The 19,436-nt window shown below is 34.6% G+C and overlaps 1 protein-coding gene across 2 annotated transcripts in view; it reads left to right on the top strand.

Annotated features, from left to right (window-relative positions):
- LOC311588829 (contactin-6) overlaps window positions 1-19,436 on the top strand; it is a 324,841-nt gene that overhangs the window by 221,221 nt on the left and 84,184 nt on the right. For both annotated transcript variants that reach the window (XM_084766812.1, XM_084766813.1), the window contains 2 exons: window positions 14,115-14,299; window positions 19,079-19,215. In XM_084766812.1, the coding sequence (XP_084622938.1) occupies window positions 14,115-14,299; window positions 19,079-19,215 (322 nt within the window). The remainder of the gene's footprint in view (window positions 1-14,114; window positions 14,300-19,078; window positions 19,216-19,436) is intronic.

Genomic DNA, 19,436 nt, shown 5'->3' with positions numbered 1-19,436 from the left:
GTAACTGCTTTTTACAAATATAGCTGATTTAGAATATTATATTAAAGAAAGTTTAATTTAAACTTACTTTGAGTTACTTGCTTTAGATTTCACTTTAATAATGTATACATAACTCTATATAATGGAAAAAATTAATTGGCTTCTCCCTCCAAGTTCTTTTTTTTTGTAGTATATAAATTTATTCAAGAGATAGATGTGTAACACACATAACATACTACTATTACATGTATATTACATATGGCTAGAAACACACATGCACAAATATACATTCATACATACACATTTTTCTTTACTTGAATGATTCCTTTTTTGGAGAAGAAACTTTGTGTGTAAAGAGCTATAAAAGGTCTCTCTTTTCCACTTTACTAGGAACCTAACAAGTTAGTGGCCATCATAACCATTCACTTCTGATTAATTTTCCTCTTTCTTTTCTCTTAGGAAAATATTTCATCTTCTTTTTTTTCTCCTTTATTAATTTATTCTTGTTACATCTCAATGGTTATCCCATCCCTTGTATCCTCCCATTCTTCCCTCCCTCCCATTTTCCCCTTATTCCCCTTCCCTATGACTGTTCCTGAGGGGGATTACCTCCCCCTGTATATGTTCATAGGGTATCAAGTCTCTTCTTGGTTCTGTAAGTGGATTTACATTCATACTGAGCAAACATCTACAACATCAGGATGCCTGCAAACATCATGAAGCACATTAAATTTGACCACTGTGCTGAAGAGATGGCCCCGCCATTAAAGGTTAGGCTTACAACCACGCTGTCATCTCTTCATACCCAATAGTTTCTTTTTAACATATTTTTCATTTTTACACATATATTTATATTATTACACATATATAAAATAAACTGTATACAACAAGAAGAACCACAAAACAATCAGGAATTATAGTGACATTACAATTCATAGTGTTTTGGCTATTTGTATTTGGCAGCCTTGAAGAAAACGGCTTTCCTATCTTGGTGAATCTAAAATTCTGTATGCATCTATATCTATCATATCTCATCACTATCAAATTAAAAGATCTACCTAAATGTAAAAACTTCTTAACCCCTAAACAACTAAGCTTAATTGTAAAGCTAAACTATTTGGTCTTCAACTCCACTAGAGACTTGACAAGAAATAAAATTAATTACCTGAGGAAACAGGGAGCGCAAGCTAGCAGCTTCCAAAGTGCAAAAAAAATGACAGAGACAGTTTGCTGCCTGAACAGTCACCCAAAACTCTTTTTAACACTGGAGCATCAAACCATAAGAGAATGACATCACATTTCCCTCAAGGGGGTTTGGGTAGATTTTTAGTTGCTTTCTTAGGCTTTAGATGTTTATTTTCACAGAAGTTGGTTATAAGTTACTATTGGCCTTATTCAGGGAGAAAAACGAGGTTGGACTAAGGCATATTTCTTTTTCCCTTTATCTTTCTTTCTGAGATTTGGAGATAGGGGATGAAAAGAAAGAATGAGGAATAAGAATACAGAGAGATGGTATGACAAAAAGTAGATTATTGAGTCTACTCCTCAATTTAAGGCCTTAGTTGTTACTCACAAGGTTATTTTAACCTTTGTGTAGAATTTTGTGTATTGATACAAAATAAGTTTAATTTTCATATGTTGGTATAGAACTCAATTTAAGATTATTCTTCGGCCCCAATAGACAACAAATTGTATGATAGGCAGATTTGGGCCCAGGGGTCCCGCTCAAACTAAGGCACCAGCCAAGGACAATACAGGCGGTAAACCTTAAACCCCTACCCAGATCTAGCCAATGGACAGAACATTCTCCACAGTAGAGTGGAGAGTGGGATATTACTTTCTCACATACTCTGGTGCCTCACCTTTGACCATGTCCCCTGGAGGGGGAGACCTGGTGGCACTCAGAGGAAGGACAGCAGGTTACCAAGAAGAGACTTGATACCCTATGAACATATACAGGGGGAGGTAATCCCCCTCAGGAACAGTCAGGGGAGGGGAATAAGGGGAAAATGGGAGGGAGGGAAGAATGGGAGGATACAAGGGATGGGATAACCATTGAGATGTAACAAGAATAAATTAATAAAGGGAAAAAAAGTAATATTAGATCACAAAAAAATGAGCATTTACTACAAAGTAGTACCATATAAATCCACACAGCTTCACTTGCTATTAATTACTTCCATTATTGTGGTGCATTTGTCACAAATAAGTAACTTATATTGACTAAAGTTCATGTGTCTATCTACTTGCCTTAGTCTTTAATTCATATTCCCATAAGAGTCCTTAGCACGTTTCACAGTTTCTTGTCCCTATACAACACTGTTGGCTAAAGCACTAGATTAGACTCTACTTGTTTTGCATGACCTTGACTGTTTAAAGAGTGATGGTTAGTTTTATTCTAAGCAAGTACTCCTTTAAAAAAAGAACATGTTAATTATACTGTGCTTACAACTTTTGTTGAGGAATTACACATAGGCAAAGTCCCATTTTCATCTTGTAATGTCATGGATATGTTTCTATCACCATGATTTATGAATGTTGGAGTTAGCCTCCATTACCAATTGCAGTCATTTTTATGAGCTTTCTCCACTGTAAAATTACCATTTTTGTTGTCTCCTTTTATACTGATTCTTTTCAAGAAGGTTAATTTCTGCAGTCCATAGTTCATGAATGTGAAGTTTTGTTTTACCTCCTGTTTCATATTAAATCCACATAATTTATTTAGAATTCAGCCTGAGAGATTTGATACTTCTGTGTTTATTAATTTTAAATAATTTATTTATATCTGTACTAAATTATAAACAATTATTTTCAATTTGGGTTGTAATTTTATACTTTGTGTTGTAAATACTGCTTTGCTCAAGTTGCTTCAGTTTCCAGTATTGGCAACTCTTTTTTTGCTGGCTCTTATTCTTTGATTTTTCAATGTTTTTTGTCTTATATTTAAATCTGTGTCTGCATGATTATCTGTGTGGGAATGAGTGCACCTGTACCAACTTCTATAATGTCTGCAGGTGGCAGAAAGAAGTTGCTAAATACACTGGTTCTTCGGCTACCAGGAGTGACATGGTTAAGGAAAGCCAGATCAGGTCCTATGGAACAGCAGGAAGGACTCTTAACTGCTGAGTCATCTGTCCATATACATCTTGTACCCTTCCCTATGTCTTCATGAATGTATGGATTGTTGGTGTCATTAGCACTTCCTAAATTTGTGGTGTCACAAGATGTTTCAGGTTCAAATTCTATGTTTCATTTCCTAGTCTTTGTTCTAATCATTTTCTCAACAAATTGTGATCCCTTAGGCAAAAATGATACTAGAATCCAATATCTAAATGACAAAGTAAGGAGATGTATAGTAGCCTAATTATTATTAATTATCTATATGTTTTATGTATAACTATTATGCAAACTTCAGTAAGCATACTTATTGCTGTCTCTGCCACTGTACCTTTACTCTCTGTTTCGATCTGTTGCCACTCATTTGATTACTGGTAAAGCTCCATGCTACAAGTACTGTTCCTTTTTGGAAAACTTTCAGTAATAAATGAGAGATGGATTTTGTTATTCCTACTAATTTGATGATTTTAAAAATAGTTTATCCAATGTAAAGGTATGTAGTTATTTTTCTTGCTGCTATGATTTGCTGCTCCCTCATGAAAAGAAATGTGAAACATTTTAATATACAGATTCACCAGATTCTTTGATAAGACATTTCCTCAGATAAGTTCTGTGTTTTCCGCAGAATATATTTGCACACAATTTTATTCATCTCTATTGTTATGCACAGGTCTCCTTTTCCCATGAATATCATTTTTCCTAGTATCCTGGTTGCCACCAGTTGTCTAAATAGCCCAATGTCTGATGCTGAAACAGCCCAACATTCTCTGTGTTCTTCTCATGGAGACCATGCTAGTGTTGAGGCTCCATATTTTTATATCATGATAGTTAAACCCTATTGTTCATTTTGGAGTTCTTTGTGTATCATTTTTGCATTTGATAGACTCATATTTTCTCTTAAAAAATGGAACTCTGTAGTCATTCAATTTTTTTCCTCAAAAGATGTTTTCTTTTCTTTTTCCCCATATTTGACCATATGCCCTGGATGGGGAGACCTGCTGGCACTCAGAGGAAGGATAGCAGGCTACCAAGAAGAGACTTGATACCCTATGAGCATATACTAGGGGAGGAGGTCCTCTGCAGTCACAGTCATAGGGGAGTGAAATAAGGGGAAATTGGGAGGGAGGGAGGAATGGGAGGATATAAGGGATGGGATAACAATTTAGATGTAATATGAATAAATTAATAAAATATATTTTTAATAAAGGTGTTTTCCTTATACAATATATCCTGATTATAGCTTCTCTCCTTCTGCTCCTCCCAGTTCCTTCCCTCCAGATCCCCTCCATTACTGTCTCCCATTAGAAAAGACCAGACTTCTCAAATATAACCACCAAATATCACAAAAAAATATAAGGTAAAAAACCCTCTCATAACAAAGGTAGACATGGCAACCCAAAGGAAAGAGTCCCAAGAGCAGGCAGAATTGTTACCATCCACTCATTCTCAGTCAGGAGTCCCAGAAAAAAAATATAAAGCTAATAACTATAGTGTTAATCAGAAGACCTAGTGTAGACCCACATAGGCCCTGAGCTTTTTTTCATTTTTCTCTATGAACTCGTATGCACCTTGTTTGGTTGACTCAGAGAGTCCGTTCTCTTGGTATGTTCCTTCCTTTCTAGCTCTTACAAGTGTTCTGTCTCCTCTTCAAGGGATTCTCTGAGGTCTGAGGGGAGGGATTTGATGAAGACCTCCATTAAAACTCTCTCCTCGCCACATAGTCTCAGGATGTAGGTCTCTGTATCTGTTACCATCTGATGCCAGAGGAAGCCTCTCTTATGATGACTGGATAAGGTGATCTATAACTATAGCAAAGTATCAACAGGAGTCATTTTATTGATTTTTTTTCTATTAGATCAATGATGGTTTGTTTCACTCTAGGTTTTTGGGCTATCTAGTCTCTGCTTGTTGGTTACCCAAGAAGTGTTGGGCATAGGTTCCTTCTCATGGAATGGGCTTTAACTCAAATCAGACATTGGTTGGCTACATTCACAAGTTCTGTGCCATAACTGCCTTAGCATTTTTGAAAACAGCTAATATTGTAGGTCAAACATTTTATGGCTGAGCTAGTGTCGAAAGGTTTCTCTTTTGGTAGCCTGCAGAGTACCTCCCTGCACCAAAGAGACTAGAAAGTATGGACGAATGCTCTCTGTAGACACAAGCTTGACCTTTCCGTATTCAGTGACTTGTTTAGGTCTTGCTATCTGCCTTGAGGCCCCACTGCCAATTTACAGAAGGCGACACCTTGTCATAGCAACACCTCGAGTTGTAGAGAGCCTCAAGAAAAGAAGGAAGAGTGTGGCCAGCTTTCACCTGAAACAAAACAAAATACCTAGTGAGGCTTATGTTTGCATTATTGCAAAAAGCTAATTTATTCATTTGAGACAGTGAGGGCTGCAGTAGCACTCACTCTTCAGCCACTCTCAAGCTGCAGAATAGTTCATCGTCTATTGTGCTGTTTCCATTTTTACAGTCATGGACAAGCATTTGCCAAATAGTCTTGTGGTTGTATTTTTATCACAGACATATTAACATCCTCTATTTTAAGAATGTAGTTAAAGATAAAAAAAAAACAAACAGAAAACAGTACATTTCCTAAAATATCTTGTCAAATTCTCTTTAAGAATAAATGTAGGGACACGATTCAGAGAACACAGGTCTATTCTATGCAAAACCTCTGTTCATTTTAAAGCCATGTTCTCAATCTGACTTCAGAAATACATTTCTTTTCCTTTTTTTTTTCAAAAAGCATAAATGTGATTTCTTTACAGTACTATTTCAAAAATTAAATTAACTTAAGTGCTATAAAAACATCAAGAAGAATATATATACTCCTGGACATGAGGCTCCATCCTTTTCTTGATGGATGAAAGCTGCCACACTCAAGAGTCCTGTTCTTCTACTGAAATAATTGGCAGTTTTAAGAAATATAAATTCTATGTCTATTTTGGAAGCGATCTGAAAGAAAGAGTAAGTTACTTTTATTTCCTTTCTTTAAGATAGTCATGAAGCCCATCACTAAGCCTTGCTTAAATTTAAAATTTATATGTTAAAGCTAAACAAACATATGCGTTTTCGGCCTCATTCATATAGGGATCTGTATATTGATTGTGAGACATATTTGGTAAAGAACATACTGCTACTCACATGTTTTTCTCTTTAATGTGATTTGATTTCATTTTCTTGATGCATAGATTTTGCAGGAGCAAGAGGGACATGGTGTTTTAGAATCCAATGACTACAGAACAATATATTGATCAACTTTTTTAAAATTTTGTTTGTAATTTGAACATGTGAAAAATATCTACTCTTCATCTATTTGTTCTCAAATGTCTCAACAGCAGTAGTTATGTTTTTAAACTATTTTTCTAAGTTCTTGCTAGTACATGGCATATAATATGTACTAAATAAATGTTACTTATAATATTAGAATAATTCAATATCATTATGCCATTTTATGATCACATTCTTTATATGAAGGGTTATAAACAATTGAGATGAGGTCAAAAAATAAATTGAGGAAGCTCAATCCCCTAGTTTCCTATTAATCATGACAATATTTCACTTCCTCTAAGCATAGCAAAGGAGTGATTTTGAGTTATTGTTAATTATTTAAAAATCATGCACAAATTATCTTTTTTTGATAAATGTGGTATCATTTTCAGCTCTATCACATTTTGAACTGATGGAGTTCAGTTTATAATTCATATGTAAATTAATGCTTACTTTGCTTAGATCTAAATCAGAAGAGGCTGGAATAATGGCTCAGGGATGTTGCTTTAGAACAGTGGCTGCTCCTGCCGAGGACTTGCCGAGTGATGCAACCACTGACTTGCATCAACCATATCCAGTGGTTTAACACCACCTGTAATTCATTTTGCATAAGATTTAACACTGCCTTCCAATTTTTATAAGCACCTGCTTGCTTGCTTACATGTGGCACACATAAATGAATCAGGCACACAAATAAATAAATCTTTTTTAAAAAGATCAGTGATGAAATTGTTGACTATGACCCCATTTGATCCCTGCCATTAATGATAATCTTGATAGTTATTTTATTTTAGTTTCATTCTGTTTCAAGCTTTATATTTCAGAATGTACTCTTACTGCCATTTTCTATTATTCTTATACCTTAATCAGTCTTCTTATTCCCCAATTAGAATCTCAACTGAATGAGAGTGCAAAGGACTGAGACATTCCTCTAGCGAAGAGATGTAACTGATTTTAAGTCATATACATTTCTTATGTGTTATTTAATTGCAAGTATAGATGCCATTATTCAACCACTATTACTATTCATGAACCATTTGTAGATTTTAAAATTAGGTTATTGTGAGTTAATAATGCATCCATAACATCTCAACCCCAATCAAACATACTGTTGCCCCTTCAGAATACCAAAAAAAAAAAATTAGTCTAGGTAGATCATAAACTCTGGAACTGTATTTCTCCATTTTCTAAAAGATAGGATATTCAAGGTAAAGTCACTTGGAAGATTCTGTGCCTGGTGAAGACCCACCCTTTACTTCGTAGGTAGTCATTTGAAATGTGGTCTTGCACAGTGAAAGACCAATAATCTCATTCATGTTTCTCCTTCATGGACAACTCAAGTCTCGAAAGCCTCTCTTTGTAAAGCATGATCTTAGGGAATGGAAATCCAGCATGTATAGGATGCAGACATTTCCCCAAAGCAATCCTGAAGAGTAAATAGAATCATGACCACATTTCAACCACTCAAGAAACTTTTACCCCTTACCAAAACAGTAGCCTTGCTTTCTGTGGAAATCAGAAATGTATCTATTTTACGTTCCCAAAGGAGAGTGTTACATTCTAAGCCTTTTGTATGAATATTTCAAGTTGGGGAAATGAAAGCAGCTAGCTGAACAGCTTTCAAATTTAACAAAGGCATTCTTCAGTGGTTTTGCCATGCTGCTTCACTGTCTGATTGAAAATCGCCACTGACAGGATTTTCTGAAATTAGGTTTAAGTTAAGAATAATCCCAAACACAAACATTTTAGGAAACTGGTTGTCTGTACCAGTCTCTCGCTGAGAACTTGGGATGGTCTGGGTTTGAGCTGTAGATAGTTAAGTTTAAGAAATCTAGAAGAAATATGAGCTTTCTCAAATAGCACTAGTAATGAAAATTCTAATTATGGGCTAAAAAGTATTGAATTGAAGCATAGTTCCGACTGGCATGTGGTAAGCTTTAATTTAACTTGCAATTCAGGTTAAACTAGGCCAGATGGTTAACAAATGCATTCTCTATCTTTGGATAAAATTAATAGGATGCTCACTCCAAAAAAGCATAACTATGTGAGAGAACGGAATAGAATGCCCTCATTTTGGCACTACTTATTTAAGAAGCACAAACAGAGAGTGAAGGAAAGGAAGAAGAAAGAAGGCCCTGCTTTTATATCTGTGGCATTTTAGAACTGGGAGAACTTAAATTAGAGGCAAATGGTTTATAAAATAGAAATGTAGTAAGAAATGGCTTTAACAATGCTCATTGTGAAGTACAACGTGGAAAAATCTCTCATCTAGGGTGCAAGGAAACATTGGAAGACAATTGCTTCTGGTTGGCTTTCTTTATTATTAAGACTTGCATTGTAGATTGAATTTTTAATAAAATATGGAAAGACGAAGGTGGGTTATAATTGAGAGGGGAAATTGAGTCTTTGTGTAGAGTGGCAGTGTAAAACATGGCGAGCTTGACTCCTTATAAATCCAGTCTAACACTAATCTGCATTGCGAGGACCATTCAGAGTATTTTGTAGCTCCAAGGTATTCTCAGGGATATTAAATATTAAATTTACTTTTTTATTGGTAGTGAAATGGTTCAGCATGTAAAGGAACCTGTTGCTAAGCCCTCATGACTCTGTTCAATTCCTAGGACCTACATGGTGAGAGAAATCTGTTCTGCAGCCTATACAGTCTTTCTTCCACACACATGTAATGGCATGGACCCAAAAATGCATACACCCACACCATTGTACGTTTAAAACAAAGTAAAGATGCAACAATAAAAAGTTAAAGCAATCTACCTTGATTAGAATAAATGAGCTGCCAGAAAATATGGCAGGGTGTCGTCAACATAGTCAAACCAGGTAGACTCTAAAGGAATGGCTGAACCTACAAAGGGAAGGTAAGAGTCATTTCTGCTTATAATTGAGTGGGTGGAAACTAAAAAGGATTAGAGGGTGGATCACAATTAATTAGCCCCCACTGGAACTTCAAGTCAAGAAAAATTGGCAGGTAATAATTTAGTATAAATTATCTGTCTAAACGTGAGTACCATTCTGAACAGGTAATTAGCATTGTTAGAAGCTTCCAGCTGAGGATTTAACTCAGATGACATATGGAAGCCACCTGTCCTACAGCCTAGTACATAGTAATTACTCAATTAATGATTATTATTAATATTACTTTCAATGCCCAGTTTTTTTATACATGGTGTTTCTTTTCTTTGATCAACAGTGTTGGATTTTTTTCTATCTATAACAATTGTCTTTTGATATTGAGACATACTGCTAAAAAAAAAATCTCCAAAGTGAGGTATGCCTTCATCTGAATCTGTTCACTTCTCAGCAAGGCTTAAACATGACCAAGTAGGATCAGGGTGAATGCTTGTGTCTTAAGTGGTGAGAGTCAGGAAATGCAACTTGAAGGATATACGTAGATTCACAAAAAACCCATGCTTTTCCATATACTACAAAATACAGATTAATGTAGAATCTACGTTCTACTCTACATAACATAAATAATATACAAGTGTATTACAAACATTAATATTTAAATCGGATAGTATATTTTAGGAAAAATTTTACATTAACCCTTTAACTGTTACTATTAATATGTTTTCAGTCTTCGTAGTTCTGGTTTTGCTATCCACTCTACAATTGAGGTGCTGTTAAAAACCAAAATATTTTATTTATAGTTTTGACAAAATTACATGATAAAATGGAAACTTCAGCAAAATTATTTTTTCAATAATTAGTATTTTGTATTTTCTCTCTGATTCTATCACCTGTAATATCAGTGCTATCCAAGAGGAACACGAGTTTCAGCTATACCACCTCCGCCTTTCAAACATTTTTTTGATAAGGCACAATTAAAATTTTCATGTGTCCTTAAACTCAGATTGTATCCAAAGTAAACTCCTTATCCATCTACAATAGCCTCCTGAGTAACTTGGATACCAGGCATGTGCCACCATGCTCAATTAGAACTGATTTACTTAATGAAAGAAACTAACTTTCTTTAAAATGTAAGTAACTTAAAGTAAGTAAAGAACTTACATTTCCTGGAGACATGGAATCCAAGACTCAGATTGTTTTATCCTCACAACTGAAAGTTATTAAATAATAATGTCATCTAATCCAGGTGTTGTTATGTACAGCTTTAATCCTAGCATCCTGAGAGGCATAGCTAGGAAGATTTCTGTGAGTTTACTTAACAAGTTCCAGGCCAACCAGGAAGACACTGACTCAAAAACACAAAATAATACTAACAACAAAACATAACCTAAAAAAAAAAAAAAAAAACAAAATCATAGCCTAGGCTATTGGCTCTTAAAACCTTTTCTATTATTGGTTGCCTTAAGGGGTGTTTATTTTCCTAAATACAAGAGAAATAGAAAACAATTATTTTTGTCCTTTTATTTTAACCAGAAAATTTCCCAACTCTGCCCAGTCTCATATTTTTCCACATGTCTTGTTTTTTCCTGTTAGTTTCATTTAATTTTGGTCTAGTAGGACAGTAAGTTCTAAAAATAAATTATGCATGGTTTTGCACAAGAGGTCTACTGCTTGCTCTTTACGTCATTGCTGTTTAATTTTACAGACATCCATTTCTATGCAAATGTAACATCTATATTAGAAACACCATTTCTGAGACACATTTAAGGATTCCTTGCAGTTGGTATTTTAACTGAAGTAGAAATGATTAGAATGTAAGAAGACTCTAACTATTTGCTCTTCCAGGAGATCTCCTTTGAAAGGATACTTTTCTGAAAGTGACTATAATAAGACTTCTTAAGAAATATCCATAAGAACAGGAAAAACTGAGGCACAGAAACAAGGCTCAAGAGCAGAGCCAATACAGAGTCACATAAAGCTCAAAATCTGCTCTCATTCACTAAGTGAGGAGTGTAGAAAATGGAGGAACACTCAGTGTTATCCTGCAGTTGCAGACATAGCAGCTAGTGTATCTATGCTCAAACTTCTGTGAGCAGTGGATTAGGAGCCTTTCCTGGGGGTGTGGATATTCCTAGACTCCTTCAGCATCCTGTGCAGCTATAGTAACAGTTTGATGGCTGTTGACAAGTTGGGAATGGAATGCATGAAGATCTGTGAGGCATAAAGACTGGAAAAAGTAGGGTGGAGAAAAGACTGATACCTGATTCCTTTTGCTACACTGTACAAACTGGAAAACTGTATCTATACAGTATGCTTCTTTTCTACCAGCAACAAACACTTATCTAGTAAAAAGTCCAATGTAATCGCTGAGTTTTTTGTCTTTGGGAAAGGAAGGATAATTAAGATTAGTTGAGCTTGTTATATTTGATACCACATAGTAGAACCAGTGAAAAGATAGACCTGCTGTTTGACACCATAAATGCTAGGGTTACAATGTGTCATTCTTTCAATATATATGTCCTTGTAATTAAGGATAGCTTCATGAGTACAGACATAAAACCCTATCTCTGCCTCTTAGGTATTAGGAGGGTCAATGGAATCATATGTATATAATTATATACAGTACCTAGCAACGACCTTATTGTTGGTAAAGTTTAGACATTTGCTGTGACATTAGAATGATTATCATTTCTATCAATTTTTCAGATATTTAAGTATTTAGTAATCTGAAGTCTGACATTTACCTTCACAGTAATTGTGACACCATAAGATAACACTATGAGAAAATGTTGAACATTTCCTCCTTTTTTGTCTGAATGTTTTGGGTAATAAGTTTCTTTTGGATAATTTTGTGTGTATTTCCCGTACACTGCAGATTTTCTGTTCTAAACAGACAACAAAGCATGCTTAATATATACACATCCCAGATTCTCTATTGTTCATCTGATAAACTAATGTTCTTAGAAGAAATTATAATACCAGTTATAAATATCTGATCAGTGTGTGAAGGATAAATCACTAGAGAGGAATAGAAATGATGTTTGTTTCACAACCACCCAAAGGCAACCCTACTGTGCTTACATAGACAGCTTTTGTATATATACAATTGACTATCATATAGAGTTTGAAATATTTCAGACATCAGGACTATCTTTTTATCTAACTACATTTTCCTGCATAACTTCATTTTAATTCATTAGAAGACTGAGAAAATGAGTGATTAAGAAAATTAGTTACCTGAGGGTTAATTGCATGGAATATGCCGTATACTAAAATGTCAATCTAAAGTTGTGGCAAGTAACATTTTAAAAGGATAGAACTAAAATTGGGATGTTTTATGTTGAATAAATTCAAATTATAACTGGAAACTGTATATTAATTTTGAGAAAAGAGATAACTCAAGCATTGATTTGGGGCGTGTTTTCTGACCACTGTGGGGAAGCTCACAATAGTTTACCATGTATTTTGTCTTTGAGGTTTGTAATAGACCCATCATACTGTTTAAACAGTAAGAATTCCTAAAGCTTCAGCATGTCAGTGGATTTCTTCAACGTTTCTCTGGAACTGTCACTCATTTCTTTCACTATCTCATTATCTGTGGTTGGCTGGTTCTCCAGCATCCCTGTTGCTGATTTTTAAGAAACCTTACATCTTCCACAAGGTTGATAAGTGCACTTTGCAAAAAGGACTTACTAATAGCATTGTCCGTATGAATTTGAAATCCAACTGTAGTAGAGATATCTAGGTTATCTGAAAATCTGAATGGGAATGAACAATGACTTAAAGGTAGAGAAGAGAAGCTTGCATAAATACGCTACAGTTTCATTTTACAAATGATGAGTTCTAGTGACTATTTTCTTGTGCTGTGTCCTATAGCTGTGTTTCTTTCCACATACGATGATGTGGCCTCCTTCTCCAGGAATGCCAGACTCATTGGTTATTGTTTGAAACTTAGTTTCATATCATTTTTCTTATTTTAAATATAGCCATATTATACTAACATATTAAATTCCTCTAACTAGGAAACTCTAAACATATTTTGTAATAGAACACAACTGTAATGTAAATCCATTTTTATTTTATTGCTATTTTAATAGCATATAAATTGGAATCTTAAGAGGCTATAGATCCTTGGTTTCAAATTTATGTTTTGTGTTACCTCATATCTTCAATAATCAAACTGACCTATCATGCATATTTTAGTTTAAAATGCTAATTTAGCTATGGAATAAAAAATGTTTTTAATTAGAATTTCTAAATACACGGAGATGCTGCTTTAGTCTTAAATGTAAAATTCTCTAGTCAGGTATGTTGGCATACATGCCTGTAATCCCAGCAAACAGGGAGACAGTGGTGGGCTGATCTCTGTGAGTTCAGGGTAAGCCTGGTCTACAACATGAGTCCAGGACAGCCAGGGCTACACAGAGAATCCTTGTCTCAAAACAAAAACAAAAACAAAAACAAAAACAAAAAAGTTCAATTCTCAAAGGAATTTTCCATGATAGACACATTTCCATTGATCAAATCATGCTATTTCTGCATCATATTTCTTTTGCTTCTGTTATTATGACTTGCAAAGGTATTTTTTTACACACTGTTTATGTCTCTCTGTTAATCTATAAGGAATATAAGTGCAGAGGACATGTGAATCCTATCACCACTATGTTCCCTAGGCATAGAAGAATGCTTTGTAAATGGGAGGCAATTAAGCAGATAGATATATGACTGAGTGAGTGGTGAGTGACTGTGTGATCCAAAAACTAATCACACTGCAGTAGAATGGATTATTTTTCTTGAGACTTACTTTCAAGGTTTCACTTATTTTATCCTGATGTCATAATGGCAACCATCACCTATTCTAATGAAGTGTAACTGTTTAGTCCAGTCCCTGATATTAGTTGGAGAAGGTTGGATGGAAGCCCGATGCCAGGGAAAGTCAAGTACAGCAAATCGCAAGCTATCCTTGAAATCCCCAACTTCCAACAAGAAGATGAAGGCTTCTATGAGTGCATCGCAGGTAACCTGCGAGGAAGAAACCTTGCAAAGGGTCAACTCGTTTTCTATGGTAAGTAAATAGAACTGCAAAATGTGTGTGAGTTTTTACCATGCTCCAGAGACAATAGAAGAAGTCATTAGCATATGGTGGTCATGTATCATAGAAAAATTGGAAAGACATGTTCCCTGTTTGATGCTTATTTCAATGATTAACAATACAAATATTTGTCTTTAATATATAGCTTTTGAAGTTGGTATAAAGTGCTTCTCCTACAAGTATTGAGACCTGAATGCAAATCTCCGTCAACCACATACAGTTAATGGACATAGCATTATATTCTTATATTCCCTGGCTGAGATTGGAGCATCATCTCTCTGAGGTCAGCTTGCTAGTCTAGCCAGTTGGAGAGCTGCTCCAAGTTCAGAGACATGTGTTGTCTCAAAAAAGAGTCAATTGATGAAGATGCCCCCTCAAGACCTAACTCTGCCCCGATGTGTGTATATATGCACATATACACACACCAGCACATACTCATGCACACACAGCACACACAGAGAGACACACAGTGGCATCAAATTCATCACCATCCATGGGTGGCATTGTTTATTACAGTTGAAAGGAGAATGTCTTCAGTTTCATATCAGCAATGTTACAGTTTATCACATGAGGTACTCTACAGTACATCTCCCATATAATATTCAGGAATAGCATGTGGCAATCATGATTAGTATTCTGAATAAGACTTAATAGAAAAATAGACTGAAGTATGGCTTGCAATATTTTCTTCCTTTTTTTTGTTTTTTGTTTTTTGTTTTTTGTTTTGTTTTGTTTTCTTTTTTTTTTTTTTTAGACAGGGTTTCACCATGTAGCCTTGGCTGTTCTAGACTCACTATGTAAACCAGGCTGGCCTCAAACTCATAGCAATCCAGCTGCCTCTGACTCCCAAGTGCTGGGATTAAAGGCGTGTGCCACCATACCCAGCTGTTTTCTTCTATTTTTTCAGTACTTGTCTGCCGATATGAAGTTAACAGAAAAATCAGTTCCTTACCTCATAATACACCTTTAGCATAGTTTCTTATCATTAGATACTTTGTCATATAATGAATGCATAATTATCCAAATATTATCTTTGTGTCTTTTTTATCTAAACCAAAATAAGAATGTCCTTGAATTCTTCTATTATTATTTTATATGTTTCAGCTCTTTGACTGTGCACCACATTCATGCCTGTTGCTTAGATACCAGAAAAGGGTGACAGAGTCACTGCTTCATACAAGTGCTGAGACTGAAGCATAGGTTCTCTATAAGAGCAGCCCAAGCTCTTAACTCTGCCATCTCTGCAGCAACAAAATTCATTTTTAAAAGGCAAAACCTAGAAAATATATAAAGTAATTATGAAATATTTTGATAATTATAATTTTAATTTTATAATTATATATAATTATATTATTATGGTTATAATTATATATAATTATGAATTATACATTTATAAATAATCAGATTATAATTTGATTATAAGATAGAGAATACCCAGATATTGTATTTTTAATAGTCAAAATATCTTCTATATATTATGATGCTATCACTAATAAAGTTATTAAAAATAATGTTTGGAGAATTTGAAAAGTTCATTATAGTTATGTCATAGATGTAATGACTGAATATCCTGTGAGGATAATACATGTGCCTTTGGGTATATTATTTTCCATTTCATTTAGAGTTTCCAATTTTACCTTGAAGTGAAAGTTAAATCTTATAAATAGAATATAATTTCCTTTTTATTATTGTTCTACAATGTTATTGATGCTTGCCAAGAAAGGTAATTTGTTTTTCTGAATAGTATCTACTTATTAAAGGACAGACTTTGTCATTTGATATCTTTGGCAATGTAGTAGGATAGAAACAACTGAGAATTTTACCACCCTAAAATATTAATTTTTTTAATTTTTTGGCTATATTTTAATAAAAATATCTCCTGATTTTTATGTAGTAAGAAAAGATATTGCTAAGTTAAGGACCAGAACAGAATTATCTATAGTCTATGTAATTGTCAAGAATTAGGTTAAATGAAAATTTAAAAATATCAACTCATAGTTTTTAGAATAATTTTATACATAAATAATTTTCAGTGATGTTACCTTTTGGAGATTTCAGGCCAGAGTATTAAAGAATGACCTAACCCTGGACTATTTCTACTCTACCATAGTTTTTGAACACAATGGTCAAAATCCATCTCACCAGATAGTTGCTCAATGATGACAAACATTCCTTTCAGAAGGAAATTAGAAAACTGATGGATTAGGTAATCACTTCACATAATCGTCACATATTAATGTGCATGTCATAAAATGAAGATTACCCATTGTACGCCAGAGTTGAATAATACTTGAAGAGAATCAAGAAAGACTTTCCATTTTTTTTTAATACTGTTGAGGTTAAGGTACAACTCAGGAATGGTGACATTGTATATCTTTCCATATTTTGTATTTTTACCTCTAAAATTAGCTTTTAATGTGTCACCATGATTATAGAAAATGCAATGTGCTAAAGGAGTTTGTTTGTGTTCTATATGTAGAAGTAGGAGAAAAATATCTAAAACCCAAGCTTGTATAGTAAACCCAATTTATTAAAATATTTGTTTCCTGTATTTTTATGTGCATGAACATGCAAGAACTCTCTCATTAGAATGATGAGAAGCCAATGAATATGCACATTAAATAAATGAAAATGTCTTAGTGTTGCAATTTTACATTTAGCAACAGACATGTATGTATTTACTATATATGTATGTTGTATCTGAGGCTTGAGGTAAGGCCTAGATTTATGGCATGTACTGCTGCTGTAGTGGACAGATTTCATTTTCCAGAACCTGTATCTGGCAGGTAACAGCTGTCAGTCTGCAACTCCAGCCTCATGGGCATCTTGCACCTCTGGATTCTGCAGCAAATGCATATCCACCCACACAGACACACAGATGGACACACGCACAAATGTGTACATGCATATATGTATAAATACATAATATATCTTATATAATTTAAAATGATAGTGATGAATATTTTAAATGCATAACCTAAATTCTATAAGCTATGAAGTATTTTTCTCATGTCAAACATGTATTATAACAATTTTAATAAGTATTTAAAAATTATTAATAGTACATAGAAAAAAGATTCAGTTTTGTCAGAGCACAGGTTCCTATAAACCTTGCTATGACTTATTTTTAAAGGCTTCAAGAAGCATGTTCTAAAATTGGAAATCGAGCTGATTTCCACAGGATATAATCATAGGCTAAGTCTTACCACCCAGGGATACCATGATTCCTTCTATTTGGTGACCGGTTCCTACAGAGCCTTAATGGAGGTATGTATCACAGTAGAAAAGCCTGGAAATCAGACACTCAGGTTTTGTGGTACATAATGTTTCAACTCCACCTAGCCCCCACTTCTTCCTTTATTTGGTGTAGTGATTGTAGCACAACACGTTAAGGGAGCAGCTGAAAGAGTCTGGTATCAGGTGTATGCTATTCTGTACCTTGTTTCATAGTCAACACACACACACACATACATCTTTTTCGGCAGCCTATTCAATGCCACTGCATTTATTGACAGGATTGCAGTAGCTTATCCTTAGCTAACTGTAGGCAGGAACCACTCTGCCTGACTTTGCTTTCATTAGGTAGAAAACTCATGAAGATTCATAAGAAGTTTAAGGAAAAAGAGATCTCCCTTATTATGGGCTCATTCACTAAAGTCAACTTCACTGACTTTATTTCTGTTCAACCTGAAGAATCATATCTTCAAATTTCTAGTGGTCCTAATGAAAGGATCAATGCTTTCTTCATAATTTCACCTCTGGCATCTTAAGTTTCCATCTTGAAATGATACTTGATATCTCTGCAAATATCTAGAGACATCAAACCGTATTGTGAGCCCATGATGATGTGGGTACTGGGAACTTAACCAAATTAAGGTCAATAGTGTCAAACATCTAGTTAGCCTTATCCAGAGTTCCAAGGAAGATGGGTACTCTGCCTTCTATAAAGATACAAGGACAGAACTAAATAAAAGGAGAGATGAGATCAGCAACTGTGCATGTGTTCTAAGTACCTATAAAAGAAAAAATATTCATGTTAATACATTTAACTATTTTTCCTGAATGACAGTAAGGGTACTAACTACATTACAATTTATTTATGTTTGCTTCTATATAGAACATTTTTAGATCAGAAAATGAATTTGACAAAAATCCATGTACAGGTTTAAAGTTAGGTATTTCACTGTCAAAATCTGCATTCTTTCTCAAGAGGCAAATTGATATTAGACTATCTCTTAAAGAATGGAGGTTCGTGTTAACGTTTGTCAAGATATTGGGCTGGGTTATTTCTGATTTAGATACACTTATTTTCTGTTAACTTTAAGCATGTATATTTAAAGAAAATTTACCCTCAACGGGTTTTTATTAAATCTCTACCTCTCAAATGATGCATGTACTGTTATTTAGCATGGTAATATTCTTTAGCTGTCTTCTGCATTTTGACCTTTACTCAGAATTTACAAGTTGTTGCACAGGTGCAGCAAAATGACAGACAGCAACCTTTAGCTTGAGCCAAATATGGGGTGATAATTGTGCTGGTTATCCCTACTAGACTCCTGCTGTCCCCTTCCCTTATACATCACATATTTTAAGAAAAGTCCCCCTGGCCTGTTAGTATCCTGATCACTAAGAACTTGGAAAGTATTGTATTACCTTGAGGAGCCAACAAGATAGTCTTGATATCTCTCTCTCTCTCTCTCTCTCTCTCTCTCTCTCTCTCTCTCTCTCTCTCTCTCTCTCTCTCTCAAACAGCCCCTCCAGAATGGAAACAGAAAATCCAAAATACATACCTTTCTATCTATGACAGCTTGTATTGGGAATGCAAAGCTAGTGGAAAGCCAAATCCTTGGTACACGTGGCTAAAGAATGGTGAACGCCTCAACTCAGAGGTAAGGAACTAGCTGTTAAAAATCCCCTTGTCTCTCAAGTACAATATGTTAATAAAAGTTGTTCCCAGTAATAGATTGTGTCTACCTAGTGTTCTGTGTGCTTCATGAAAGGAATTTGTATTTTTGTAATTCTTTTTTTGAAATATTTTAATATATTTTATTAATTTATTCATATTACATGTCAATTGTTATCCCATCACTTGTACCTTCCCATTCCTCCT

The sequence above is a fragment of the Acomys minous genome (assembly GCF_964271855.1).
Source record: "Acomys minous genome assembly, chromosome: 17".
Classification (NCBI taxonomy): domain Eukaryota; kingdom Metazoa; phylum Chordata; class Mammalia; order Rodentia; family Muridae; genus Acomys; species Acomys minous.
Note: the sequence above shows the minus strand (reverse complement) of the source record. Positions and strands in the feature narration are given on the sequence as shown.